At 34.7% G+C, this 15596-nt stretch overlaps 1 protein-coding gene across 2 annotated transcripts in view; it reads left to right on the top strand.

Annotated features, from left to right (window-relative positions):
• The first annotated feature begins 1245 nt into the window (after positions 1–1245).
• The window catches only part of cindr (CIN85 and CD2AP related), a 28541-nt gene continuing 14190 nt past the window's right edge, over positions 1246–15596 (top strand). The window contains exons 1-3 of one of the 2 annotated variants that reach the window (XM_017621801.1): positions 1246–1442; positions 1717–1828; positions 4262–4859. In XM_017621801.1, the coding sequence (XP_017477290.1) occupies positions 1330–1442; positions 1717–1828; positions 4262–4859 (823 nt within the window). In that variant the 5' untranslated portion in view covers positions 1246–1329. The remainder of the gene's footprint in view (positions 1443–1716; positions 1829–4261; positions 4860–15596) is intronic. The other variant, XM_017621802.1, reaches the window with a different exon arrangement.

The following is a 15596-nucleotide window of genomic DNA, read 5'->3' on the forward strand; positions in this document are numbered from 1 at the left end:
TTTACGAATACGAAGTAGTCATAGTGACTTCCGAGATACGAGGTTTTGCCAAAGTACTGTCGATATGTATGCATGTACGGGAGGGAGGTATTCAATAAGTAAATCCAAGTTATAACATCCACATTAGTAAACTGATATTTTTGTATCATCAATCTTAAAAAGGCTTTCCCGCAAATGCTTATCATCTGTTCATTTGTTCAGTTTTGGCAGATTTCGAAAGTAAATTGTGCTTCGTATTTAACATGTAAGCTTTGTGTACTATAAAGTAATTTCTTTGAACAAAAACAATAAGTGAAAGCGAAGTCAAGTCACAATATACCGATGAGACCAGCCTCTTTTCTGTGTGAATTGTCCCCTAAGAAGACCATAGCGGGTCTGCCGGCTAAAATTGTCACTGCGATAATTTTGTTAAATTCATAACCCATACCTATTACCTAGAAAATGGCAAACCAAACAAGGGAAAATATTTTGTCAATTTATGGAATGGTTCAAGACTCGTCATATCCTCGAAATTGAAGCATCAGTGATTCCCAATTTTTAAAAAGTGCTCAAACAAAAGATCTCAACAAATAACAAAAACAAATATTATCTACATAATTCATACTGTCGATCTTAATGTGCTCCATGAAGTTAATTGTGAATCTATGAATTCGTTTCTCTTCACTTATTTATCATACTTAGTGAAAACTGTTAATGTAGCGGAGCACATATTGGCTTAGCCATACAGAGTCAAAGGTTAAGTTGTTTTAACCCACCCTGCAACGAAAAAAATATGGCTTGCATACATACCTCACGCATTCCTACTTATGTATATTATACATATATGTACAAGATATATTTGTAGGGCTTTCACGCTGTGGTATTGTTTTCGAAATGAGTTCAACACTTTTTATTTGCGGTTTAGCTTAGTTTAATTGATGTTTACGGTTTTGCTTTCGACGCCGTCTCTACTAAAATGTGGTATCAGCAAGCCAAACGATAACAACAACAAATGAAATTACACACACGTCATTTACGCTGTTTTGTCCGTTGGTGTTAGCGTTAGCCCTACTGATGTTTTATTACAAATTAACTCATTCACTCTAATTTATACAATTTTACCAGATTCAATATCTGTTTCTTAATTAAGTTCTTAATTAATTCTTTTTTTTTGTACCTTAATGGCATACACAAATTGATGGTAGCTTATAATAGGCATATAAAATATAATAAGACGACTTCAACTGTTTTATTTTTTCAGTTTCCGCTATTGTTGAATACGATTATGTGGCCAAAGAACCCGATGAGCTGGACTTAGTCAAAGGTGCTCTTGTACATAACATTAAACAGATGCCGGGTGGCTGGTGGGAAGGCACGCTACAATCTACAGGGGAAACCGGCATGTTTCCTGATAATTTTGTGCGAGTTATTGATAACAGCGACGAAAATATAGTCACAATGAGGTTTGTATTGTTCTGTCCGTTTTGAGTGCTGTACTTACATATGTATGTATGTGATAAGAAAACAAAAAAAAAATTGAAAAGTTCTTTTCGCTGTTACTGTTTAAAATTTTGATACGTAGCACATAGCCATTTTAACTTTTAGTGTTGGAAATTTATAATTTTCAAAAAAAAAAAAGATTTTATAAATGCACCACACTCTTTTCTTATCACATGAAAACATGCTCGGTATACAACGGTTTTCTGATTTTCTCTAATCCGCAACATTCACTTTCAGGGACAAAGCAGCAACAGCCAATCGGCGCTGTAAAGTCATCTTCAGCTACACACAAGTGAATGACGACGAACTGTCGCTGGCCGTGGGTGATGTCATTGAATTCCTTGGGGAGGTTTGTATATACGCACATACATATACAGCACAAAAACTAGAACATAATAGTCAGCAAGTCAGCCATAATGTAGCCACAAAAACTATTGCAAAATATTTACGTCACTTGGACATGATTTTAACTGCCCAGCGAACCATTTTGTTTGATATCAATTTGAGACTTATTTGATATTAAATCGATCGATGTAGAGAACAAAGGTGGCGCCCATCTCATACCGTTATTCCGTTCTTAGTGAATTTGACACACTTATACAACTTGTTTACGTTTTTCTCGCAAAATTTCTTCTTGTTCTTGTTCTTGTATGCTTGCTGGTGTTTTGACATTTATTTTTAAAAATCCTCTTCGATGGGCGCAATCTTGTATTCTATCATCCTTGGTACTAAATAGTTTGCTAAACTCTCCAACTTTAATTCTCAGCAGCATTGCAACAAGCGGATTATGGCGTTCACAACTAAAGAGGCGCTTTTTAAAGTAAGATTTTTAGTTATGAAGTTGAAAAATTGTCAATTCTACACTTGACTTCAAAGAAATTTCTCCTTATTTAAATTTTCCCATTTTCCCTCAAAAATTAAAGGTTATGTTTCACCGCTACTCACAGAAAGTTGTTAATAATGTCTAAAATATTTCTTAACTTAAGGACAAAAGGTTTGAGCAAATGGTAAGGNAAACCTTTTTGTTTGATATCAATTTGAGACTTATTTGATATTAAATCGATCGATGTAGAGAACAAAGATGGCGCCCATCTCGTACCGCTATTCCGCTCTCAGTTTACGTTTCCTGTTTACGTTTTTCTTACAAAATTTCTTCTTTTTCATGTTCTTGTATGCTTGCTGGTGTTTTGACATTTATTCTCAAAAATCCTCTTCGATGGGCGCCATCTTGTATTCTATCATCCTTGATATTAAATAGCTTGCTAAACTCTCCAACTTTAATTCTCAGCAGCATTGCAACAAGCGGATTATGGCGTTCACAACTAAAGAGGCGCTTTTTAAAGTAAGATTTTTAGTTATGAAGTTGAAAAATTGTCAATTCTACACTTGACTTCAAAGAAATTTCTCCTTATTTAAATTTTCCCATTTTCCCTCAAAAATTAAAGGTTATGTTTCACCGCTACTCACAGAAAGTTGTTAATAATGTCTAAAATATTTCTTAACTTAAGGACAAAAGGTTTGAGCAAATGGTAAGGAATGTTGCAACTCAACTTGAGAATTAAGAGTTTATCAAACGTTGGAGAATAATTTTTCTTGTGTTTGTTGGGTGCATGCTCTAAATATTTGTGTTAGGGTGGAGAGCCTTAGTAAAACCCCTGCAGGGAAAGCTACTAGTTGTGAACTAGTATGCTACCAGTATATTTATTTCTTTATTTTATATTCATGCCTTTTGTCGTAATTTGTAAATTGTATTTTGTATGGTATTTGCGTATTTAGGTTTTTTCCAAATGAAATGAAATTTTCAATTTTTGTTTTTATGTATTTAAATGGAAATAATTGACTTACTTTAATTACCTCCAAGATAATTCGAACCTGAGATCTCAGAACCAAAATCGGTAGTCTNTAAATGGTTAATCTCTAATGGTAAGGAATGTTGCAACTCAACTTGAGAATTAAGAGTTTAATAAACGTTGGAGAATATTTTTTCTTGTGTTTGTTGGGTGCATGCTCTAAATATTTGTGTTAGGGTGGAGAGCCTTAGTAAAACCCCTGCAGGGATAGCTACTAGTTGTGAACTACTATGCTACCAGTATTTTTATTTCTTTATTTTATATTCATGCCTTTTGTCGTAATTTGTAAATTGTGTTTTGTATGGTATTTGCGTATTTAGGTTTTTTCCAAATGAAATGAAATTTTCAATTTTTGTTTTTATGTATTTAAATGGAAATAATTGACTTACTTTAATTACCTCCAAGATAATTCGAACCTGAGATCTCAGAACCAAAATCGGTAGTCTTCACTCAAGGCCACAGCCGACATTTTTGAGCAAAGCAAATTCAAAAAAGACATGTCGCTGATCGCTTAAGTTGTTCGAAATCGTCGAAATGATAGGCCGTCGTTTTAGCGCATACTAGTTTATGAACTGGTATGTTTACTAGCTGGTTTGGCATTGCACTGCGGAGAACTGGTATAATTATAGTCCATGACGCACTGGCATGACTTCCCCATTGAAAATCAGGTTTCGAACTAGAATTTCTACCAAGTAGTTTAAATTTTTTCTACGAGAAACTGGTATAATTATAGTTCAGAACGAACTGGTACGACTTTCATCCTTAAATAATAGTTCATGAACGGGAATTTGTGCACAGTAGTTCAGCTATTCACTGCAGGGACTTTACTACATTTCTGGCTGTGGCTGGCTCATTTCACACACACACACATACTTATAATTTTCCACGCTTTCTTATTCTTATGCTTTTCTTTATCACTATACGCCATTTAGGTCGAGGAAGGCTGGTGGCGTGGACGTTTAAAAAACAAAATCGGCGTATTTCCATCGAATTTCGTTACTGTCATCGAGCCATCACCTATTTTGGCCAGTAAACGACCAGCAGCCGGTCCTGCTGCCACATCAACCGTAAAAGCAGCTGCGACAGTCGCAGCGTCAAGCGCAGCTGCATCAGCGCTTGAGAAGTCGAGCGTTGGCGCCAGTAGCTCTACATCATCGACTAGCACAAACACCGTAACCGCCAGTTCAACATCAACGAAGAAAATGAATCGTATTAGTTTTCACAGTTCCAAAGAGGATCTGTTGAATAGCAGTAACATCAGCAGCAGCAGTGGCAGCAATTTCGTTGCGGCAACAAGCACAAACAACACGTCTGTGGATGATGTTGCACCATCGTTGCCACCGAAACCGCAACGGGAATACTGTCGCGTCGAATATCCGTATACACCACAAAACGACGATGAGCTGGAATTGAAAGTGGGGGAAATCATCACGATCATCAGCATGGAATTGCCGGATAAGGGCTGGTGGAAGGGCGAACTACACGGCAAAGTTGGTGTATTTCCAGACAACTTTGTCAAACTGTTAGACGGTATGTAGTCAAGAAATTTCTATAGCGTTTGCGTGATGAAAGTGTGCTATTTGGTATTCTTTTTACATATACATAAATAAGTGTGTGTTTTTGTGATGCATTTCATTGTATAGTGAAAATCTAATTATGAGGTACTTTTCAGAGGAATGTGCAAGAACGTTTATTTAGGTATAAATATAAAAATTTGCTCAGCGAAGGAAATGTTTAGATATCTGTATATATGATGAGGTTTGATAAACTGACAGTTGTCTCTCTCGCACCGCTCCTAACCTTGTATTATCGAATCATGATCTGTACATATGTATGTATGTACATAAATATAGCATCGATGGAAGCTAGGAAAACATTAAGCTCAGTCCTAAACAAAAAATTGACTAATTTGCATCTAATGTAAACGAAGAATATCCAAAAAGAGAATTGAGTCCAATAAATGTATATTAATTAAATTTAAATAACAGAGTTTGGCGCGGTTTATATTTATGGTAAGAGAGAGGTTTTCATTGGAAAATTGTATCAAGCAATACATCAATTCTTTTCGTAGTAATATTCCTACCTTTGCAGCTTTACTAGAAAGGGAAAGAGCTATGAATATTTAGGACAAACGATTTCATTCACTTAATTTATTCACAGTCTACTGAGCGCAGTAGTAGATATTTTTTTAATTGCTAAAGAGACTGTCAGACCTGCATATCTCTATGTCAATAGAATACTTATAGATTCGTTAAGTCAAGTCCAGTTGTTGACTTAACAAATCAAGTTCTTCAACTGCTGGTACCGCGATACAGATTTTTGCTCGAACCCCATCATATTTTGCAGTGGATACAAATATTTTTTATGATCATAACAAATTACACGTTCTAGTTTTCCTCTACATGTTTAAAATATGCGATATTTTCCGGCCGGAAATGGAATTGAATTGCATGGAACAGTTCTGTAAAGCTCTCCTGTTTTTCTAGATCGAGTGTGATAGGAAACCCCATTGAGACGCTACATAGAAAGTAAAGCGCGTTTATTGCAGCAACTTTACTCCGGGTCTAGAAAGCACTTTAAGTTGCATTTCTTGCATGTTTGAATGTGGGCTACACCCCTTTTTAGTATAACAATATTCTTCAAAACTAAATATGCAGTCATTAAATCGTATATTTAAAATGTTAAGGTTTACTTGGTGTCAATACTAATAAGTAGAAGCTATTACAATACAAGAATGCAAAGATTTTTTAAACCGAAAAGTTTATTATTTTGTCTGTACAGATATTTTTTCATTATGAGCCACTTGAAATACCAGTATAGAAGCTACTATAAACAATGCAAAGACTCACAACAAAAACGATATAACAAACATTTTTATTTGCATTTGTAAACAATTTCGTATGTAAATGCTGACAATTCAAAATGTAAATGCACATTCTTCAATTATTAGCCAATCGACAAACACAACATACCTTTATTTTACTTACAAACGCACAGGTATGCACGTCCATATATGACAATATACTCGTATATCTGTGTACCTATGTATGTAAGCCTCACACCTTCGTAAAATATCATCACATCATTCTTACAAACACATAAATTCACATGCAGCCATACATTTTTACATTTTTACAAAACGCAAGATATGGCATTCATCTTATCCACTCGACGCACAGTAGTTTAAAGCAAGGAAAAGGTTCCAAAAAATAAGTTTCACAGAACAAAATCATCAATAAAACTCTTGTAATAGAGTCGAATATGGAGGCGTGAGTAGTTTACTTTGAATTTCATGCTTAAGTCTAGGTATTACGGTCAATTAATTTAAGGAACTTCACCGATATGGGGTGCTTTTGTATTTTTGGATTTGTAAAGTAGATTGGCTGCAATGCATTTTTATTTCGGGACTTTTCGAAATGTTTTCTAACCACTAGAATTTTTTTGAGAAAACTATATGCAAAAGTAGGCAGAATGATCAAAGACCTAACAACAAATCAAGGTATTTGAAGGTCCAATAAACGAGATTAAACAAGATTAGATCGCTGTTCGTTAGATCGTCACTTGGCCACAGGGAACCATCAGCACTACGCAGGACGCAGTGGATGAAGCAATTGACATGCCTATCAGAGCTGGGTAAATCAGCATTGAGCGGAGTTATCGCTCTTCTAAATAAATATTCGTCACTTAGTTTACACTCAGAGTAAAAAACTGAAGATTTAGAAGGAGAACAGCGCACATCAACCTTATTCCTCTTAACAGCTCTACAGTATAAACCAGCTCTACAGCGCTCAACAGCTTTATAGCACTAATCAACTCTAGCGCTAACATCTTACTGAGCTGACTCATTAAAATGAGGGTATACACGCGAAAATTCACTGAGTTACCCGGCCCTAATTGTAACACAGCGCTTCGCAAAGCTAATGGATGCCTTCTAATGTCTTTAGAATATCATCTAATAGTGAGGCTTAAATGCTCTCAGTAAGGGAAGCAGTTCCTAGTTGGCTGCTACCGTCGCGAGCACCTGAACAAGCACTTGCTAGCAGTTTCTACTTAGCGCATCAGAAGGCATCTCCAGAAAATGAAAGACGAGATCCAACGCTACGTTCAATAACCGCTGTACATTACGCTCTATAGACAGGCAATCAACGACATTCACAGAAATACCAACATCACCACCAACTGTTGTTCCGTAAATGCCGTCATTTAAATTTAACCACAACTAATTGCAAAAGAAGAGCTTCAGCTGCCTCTAGAGATCGGGTTATTCTGGCATACCCGGATACTGTAGCTAGCAAAACTCCTACTTTTACGGACTCGTTACCGCCTACCGTTAGTTGAGCTTTACCACAACGATTTAAAGACTAGGTAATCTAGGCAGGGTTGGCATAAAATTGGAATACAATTTTGAAGATATTGCGGGAGAGGTGGCTTAGTAAACCAAGTTGTAAAAATATAGGCCTCCGCAGGGATGAAACTACTGTGCGACATCTGAGTTGGTTTTGTTTTTATTAAAGACATAGGCCAGGTGAAGAGAAGAAATAGCGTGATGCATTTTTTATACACATAAATGCAAATGATGTTTGCTTAAGCGCACTCATAAAATTAAATTTTAAGGATGCACTTATTGAGATTTTGTAGTGTGAAGTTTATTTCAATATTTTTATTTTTTTTTGTATTCGTATTCGTCAAATCGTTGACTTGAAAATACATAATTCATGAGTCCACCGTAGGCACATCGTCAAGCAAATACATACAGTGACTCAAACAAGTGACTACGTGTTGATTTTTTGTAAGTACTCGTAATGTTTGTCAGGATATTTTTTTTTGTTATTTTTCTATAAAAATATCGTCCAAGCTTTAACCAAAACCATATAAATCACAGTTACTTTATAGAAAATTTAGCAAAATTCAAGAAATTTTTGTCAAAGTTTCAACTTTTTAATCTGAATCTTTAGAACATTTTTGGGTAGGCAGTTTTACAGCCCATAAAATTTTACTCTAATGGAGTGCAAATTTCAAAAAGCTAAAAATTTTGTTGTTTGTAGTAGTTGTTTTTTGAGCATTTTTTTGGTGACGGATTTTTGCACTTTTTTGAACATAATCAAGAATTTCTTATTAAATAAAGTGCGTTAGCAACATTTCAAAAAACCAACGTCCGTTTTTTTAAATTGGTTATATAAAAAAACCTCAAAAGCAGTCTCAAAAATCAACGCGATTTTTTGACCATTTGAAACTTGCACTTCATTGGACTAAAATTGTATGGGCTATAAAATATAAAACTGCATACCCAAAAATGCTCTAAAGATTTATATTGAAAATGTTGAAGTTTTGATGAAAATTTGTTGAATTTTCCTAAATTTTGTATAAAATTTGAAACTGTGATTTATATGGTTTTGGTTAAAGATTGGGCGGTATTTTTTATATAAAAATAAAATAAAAAATTTAGCCCGAAAAATATTACAAATGTTTAACAAAAAATCAACACGTGGTCATTTGTTTGAGTCACTGTATATTCTTACATACTAACTTACGTACATATATTGGTAAATATTTGTGAAAGTACTCCATCATATAAAATTTTACCTTTACCTATGCACATCTACATATGTATAGTACTTATACTCCTATACAAATTTGTTTTTTGTTCTACTTGCATTGAAGTACTAATAAACACTACACATTTTCCTTTTCTTATACTTACATTTTATAAACTTTTACTCGCTGAATATACTCGTATGTACATATGCACACACACAACAACAACAACAACAACTACTAAAACAACTAAAAAAAAAAATACAATATATCTTTGGTTGGCGATTTATTCTTCGTTCTTCGTCACATTTGGNTCGCTCGCTGTAGTAGCGAATAGCGTGCAAGAGAAGTATCATCAGTTGCTCATCGTAGACTGTTGGCTGGTTTGGATTTTTATTTCGATATATTTTTTACGATATACCCATAAGATCCCCATATATTTTGAGCAATACAAATTTTTAGTTTGTTTACTAAGCAAATGTTTATTTTTTTTTGGCTTTTGCAAATTAATTAAGTTTTCTTCAAGGAGGATTGTTTAAAAAAAATACATATACATATATGGTATACTAGCCGGCCACGGATGCGCGAGGCTTCGCTACGCGCTGAATGTATGCATATGAATGTACATTTACGTATTTGGAGAAAGAAACCATATGTCATCATGTACTTCGTTTATTATATACATACATAAAAGATCTCGTCTAAATCCGTTCAGTGGCATGATTAAAATATCTCGCCTTTCCTTTATACTATGTATAGAAGATATTAACTTTAAATAGGTGGCAACCCTACTTACAAAATAATAAAGGTCTTGTACAAGCGAGGGCCATGTACCTTCATTTAATATCTCATTTTGTAATCCTATGAACGGCGAAATCTTTTAACTTTTTAATAGGTGGCAACCCTACTCAGAAAAATAAAACATTATTGTGCATGTAGAGGCTAAATCTTTTCGTTTAACAGTGATGGCACAGGAGTGATGCATACGCTTGTTATGATTTAATATAGTAATTTTATTAATAGGTGGCAACCATATTAAAAACAATATTAGTGCTTTTCTAGAGGCCAACCCCGTTCATTTAACAACATATCTTTTGTACTCCAAGGAACGTTGCGGATCTTGTAGTTTTTTAGTAAACAAATCCTTCTCCTGTCGATACAGAGTGTATTAGAGAAAATCTCGTCAAAATCCGTTTAGTAGTTTTCGAGAATATCGCGTACAAAGAATCTCTACTTTCCTTTATACTATGTATAGATGGTTTATGAAAATATCCCTTTTCCCTTACAGTAAACCTTTTAGTGTGGGCAACAGTGATCTTTTTCAAATAAGGCAGATCGGAATATGCGCTTCTTGGGGAGACAATACTTGTAATAATTGTACCATGCACTGAACTCAATAGTCACGTTTTTGAATTTGGAAAAGTCTTACATATTTTTATAACCGTTTTTATGAAGTTACTGGAAAAGCTAATTGAAATTTATGACGTCGTAAGAAATAAAATTAGTGTTGAAAAGTTGCCCACATTGGAACAGTGTGCTCAAAAAAAAAAAAAATTATTGAAGATAAATATGCCTCTTTTAAAACAATAAAAATTAATAAAAAAATAATTTAAAAAGGAAATAAAAAGAAAATAAGTTCCTAAAAATTACGTCACAATAAAATATAAAAAAAATGATATTAATTAAAAAAGAGAACAGAATTAATTAAAACAAGAAAAATAAGTTTCTAAAAATTAAATCTTGAATAAAAAAATATTTTTCTTGTTAAAACAATAAAATCTTAATTAAAAAAGAAGAATAAAACAGGTTTGTAAACATTAAAAAATTAAAATAAAATATATAAATTTGTTTTAAAACAATGAAATCTAAAAATTTAAAAAAAAATAATAATGTAACTAAAAATAAAAAAAGTACTATAAGAATATTATTTTACTTGTTATTTTACTGTTCAAAAGAAACAACAATTTTTTCATTAAAATCAGCCTCAAGCTCAATAAAAATTGTTGAATATAATTGTTATAAGGCCATAAAATAACAAAAATTGAATAAAACTATAAAAAGAAAAAAAAAATTATAAAAAGAAAAAAATAATTATAAAAAGAAACAAATAACTAGTTAGAAACCTATAAAAATTTGATGATGTCTCTTTTTAAAACCATAAAAACTAAGAACTAAAATAAAACAAGTAATTTTTAAACAAAAAAAAAAAACGATTTCAATTCTCATATACAAATTTAAGTTTATCGTCAATTTCTTCATGATCCAATGGTCGGATTTGAACCAAATTAATATGGGACCAAAGTTATGCGGTAACATACATAAAAACAAAATATATTCCGACGAATTGATAACCTTCCCTTCCTTCCTTCCTTCCTTTTGTGAAGTCGGTTAAAAATAAATGACAACGGTATTTAGAAAAAAAAAACAAAAACAATAGTAATTAAATTTAAAGAGAGCAGAATGGATTAAGAGAAGAAGAAATACAAGTCTCTAAAAAAACAATAGAATCTAAATTAAAAACGAAAAATAAAATCATTTTCTAAAAATTAAAGAAAAATACACAAATTTCTGCTTAAAACAATAAAATCTAAAAATTAAAAGAAAATTAAATAATAAAAAAAAATAGTAAGTTGAAAAAATAATAATTAATAAAAACGAACTAATTGAGAAAGGAAAATGATATTCCGCTGACTGTTAGAGCAGCGCGAGCAAGTGCTTTTTATCAAAAGAGCTCTTCACCATGAAAGATGGCAATGGAGCTTTTTTGTGAGACTTTCGTGCCAAAATTTTGCTAAATCTCTTGCTTACTGTCTTTCAATTGTCTTACAAAAACTGCACTCCGCCACACTACTAGAGGAAGTGCTGTGGGAGAGTAGCACCTTTATCGCAGCCCTCCATACGCTCACTACTTCCGTCTGAAAAATGCTGCAGTAGTTACACAGCTTATAGGCTTTGTTGAGACCAAGTTCCAGGCAGACGACTGTCACCCCTACGCCTTTATCCACCTCCGATCCGTCTATATAGACATTTACCGAGCCAGCACTGCTTATGCCCTCACGCCAGCCTTCGACCTCTATAATGGCTTCGAAGTTGCGCCCAAAGGTGCAGATCCAGATCATGTAAAGTTCACGCTATATTACTGTGTCTGTAGGAGCTGCATATGCTCCATAGCATACAGATTGGCGGTAGTTTTTGACGCTAAATTCCTTACAGGTAGGTCCGCCGGCAAGAGATCAACAAGGTGTAAAGTGTTGTCGTTGGCTTAGACCTTGTATTTCCTAGTGAAGAGTACCCGATCTGTCTTTTCCGTGTTAATACTTAGCTCACTTTAGAGGATAATGTGAGAGTCTTTTCTTGGAGTATTAACTCACCTTATATGCAAGACAGCAGTTCCGACTTTTTCGGATTAGTACACTGCAGTCAAATTTTCGCGATCGACGAATAGAACTCGAACAGAGCAACCTCCAGGATTTTCATGACCGTTGATGAGAAATTGATTATAACACCGCAAACACAATAAAAAGACACGCGTCGTATTTATAACCATTTCTACGACAGCGCATGAGTTAGGATAGTTTATGAGACAGCCCTGAGTTAATACAAAGTTGGGATAATTCATCAAGTTAGAGATAGCCTTTGCGACGACGTTCAAGATAGGATAGATTGACCGCTATTAACCAGATGCGATAAAGTACGAGTAGTCTCGGGTGAGCGACTGATGGCTGGTCAATTTTGACAATACTAACAGCTAACTGTAATAGCCACTCCTGAAAACCCCATTCTTTTGACGCTTTGAAAACGATGAGATTACAAAAAAAATATGAATCTATTTACTGTCACTTTAGACATCTTAATTTTGTAATTCGCACGATTTCGGAGAATTGATCATAACATGAAGTCGGCTCTTACATGTATCTCCTAAACAATAAGCAAGCCAAAATCTACAAAGTATAGGTGTAACTAATGTTCAAAATATCTAAGTATTTATTTAGAAATGTTTGCCATTTGAACCTTCCCCATTTTTTTTGCATGCATTCGCCTACTTGCATGCATGAACTTTCAATTGAATACTCCGTTGTATGGCATACAACTCCTGTCGCTTAAAGAGTCTTCCATATTTTTTAGTACAATCGCAAATAAATACTCTTTAAATCATGAACTCGCCTTGGCACGCTGGCAAAGTGACTGCTAAAAACGCTAAAGCATTGAGTAGATGTAGGAAATCATTTGCTATTTTGTATGCATTTTTTTATATTTTTATATTTTTCGTTTTAAATTTTGCTTGCGAATGTCTGACATTTTAATGTTGCACCTCAATTCGTTGCTGTATATTTATGCTGCATGCAGATGCGAGCTTGGTTATTTTATCTTAACCCGATTCCTTGCAAGCCTGCGCCTGAGCCACAGCGAGTCAGCCAATCCACAAAGTTGCGCGCGCAAGAATTATCGCCTGCATTATTGTCAGTTTCGTTATTCACTTATTTTGTATACATATGTATAATTGCATGTACATGCGCGTATAGGTACATATGTGCATATAGGTGTGTCTACCCAACAAACAAAAAATATAAATTTAAGTGATGTGCTATGCAAAGAGTTTCGTCCGGACACTGATGTTGGCAAAATTCGTAACTGCGGTCTGAAGAATCAAATAATACCAATAAATATATTTAAGTATTAAAAATTTTAGCGTTGATTGAACATCGATTCTTACTAGTACTGTTTCGTGTGTCCTTTTCCTGTACAGGCTGTGCAACTTTGGCTATAACAGCCTTAATGATAGGTCCCTAACCCTGGAAGCAGTAGATCTTAATAAAGGCTCGGTAGACGAATTGCTAATAACAATGAATGGTCTGTGGATGAATTTAAGTGTTTCAGTTTAAGTTTGGCCTACAAGACAAACAAGGTATACCGCCATCGCGGTCAGGCAATTCCGGGGTATGTGAGAAAGCAGCCGGTTATGAAGGGTGTGATGAACCTAATGGCCCTAATCAAAAGATGTGCAAACATTCTAGTGAAAGGGCAACCAAAGTGGAACTCCTTTCTAAAGTCCCCCACCGCCCCGCAGTACTAACTGCGTTCTGAGTTTAGTCACTCGGTAATTGAAGAAGCCCAACTTGAGTGCGCAAAATGGTTTCGGCTCATCAAAGACAGACGGTGAGCTTACCCTTGCCAGTTCGCCGTCGAACGCTTTTCACAGTTAGCACAGAGTCTAATATTGGGTCCATAAGCACTCACTTGTTCTGTCCTCTATGTTTGACAAAAATAGATACATACCTTGTGTGAGAGCATCCATTTACCTAGACCTCATGAAGAGTACCGCAAGATATTTGCATTTTCTGCTGGAGTTTAGTTAATCCCTTTAAAGCCGCTGTTGAACAAGTGCTAATTGATCCTGTGCCCGAGAGCAAAGCCAATATCCAACTAAAAAGTCTTCTACATGCCCAAATGGCTCAGATGGCTTTATGTACTAAAAGTTTTGTCTGGATGGGTAATTCCTAGTTATTTGATTTCGTCAGAGTATTCAAGCAATGTCACTCCAATGTTAACTCAATCAATGTTCAGCTTATACTTACCTTGATAACCTTGATACTCAAAATCATTTTATTTAGTCTATAGGGACTGAATGGAACAAAACTTGAAAAATATCATAGCGATGTCCAAAAAGTAGCGACAAAATTGGCCATCGAGATCAACTTTGAACATGAAAATAACGTTGATATTGAAAAATCGAACCATGTCTTCTTGATATGCTGCGAAAAGCAAGAAAAGAAACTCAGCAAAAAAATGCAGGAAAGATTAGCGAGAAGCAGAAAAGATCCCTTAAAACCCGGACTGATTATAGAAAAAAGTTCTGCTTGATTTTTTATACGGTGAAACCTACGTGGAAGTGGACCCTCGTAGGACCGCAGTGCTACCTCAAAGTCGAAACACTTTCGGAAATAAATAAATCAAATACTTATATTTCTGGCGCTTGTAAGAAATCATGGAGAAGCATTGCTTTGGGAGTCAGCTCGAGCCTACTATTTGAGATTAACCGTTAACTTTCTGCAATCCAAAGACACTGAAATTATTGAACCCGCAAAATGTTCTACAGCGTAGGCGCATTGAGAGACATTGGGGAATAGCTGAAACCAATTTTAGAAATACAATGTCGTGTATTACGACATAAAATGTAGCAGAGTCACAAAGCAGGTCAATGACAAGACCATCGAAGGCTTGATGAAGGATATACGGGAAATTTGCGGCAAAAAGTGGTATCGAAAAATTTTCCATTGGGAATAATTTTGTCTCAGCTGGTTAACAATTTCAGGTCATGTTCGGTTCAGCACTTAAGGTAAATCGTTACGTGCACGATTTTCATCCTAAGATTACATATTTGTGGGCTGTCGACTGTCTATATCGCTATTTTGCATTTCTAAGTCTAGCCAACCCATCAGAAATTTTTTTCCCAGTAGCCCATATTGATGAGATCTAGTGAGCTAATATTAAAATACACGAGTATTTTGATTACAACAAACTAATTTAGTACCTAAATATGAAAGTGGCCGCTGACATAATTATGTAAGTACATATATTCCGAAAGAATTTGATTCCAAATCGACTTTTTTAACAACTGAGAGTGTAGGTGAAAACTCTGAATTAAAGCATTTCGGGATTGACACGCAATTTTTGGCCACGAGCATGCTAGTCTAATTTAGCAACTTTGTATTGAGAATGAACTTTAGTTAA

This window comes from Rhagoletis zephyria, unplaced genomic scaffold (assembly GCF_001687245.7).
Source record: "Rhagoletis zephyria isolate East Lansing unplaced genomic scaffold, Rhagoletis_zephyria_1.1 Rzeph_scaffold_02584, whole genome shotgun sequence".
NCBI classification, from domain to species: Eukaryota; Metazoa; Arthropoda; class Insecta; order Diptera; family Tephritidae; genus Rhagoletis; species Rhagoletis zephyria.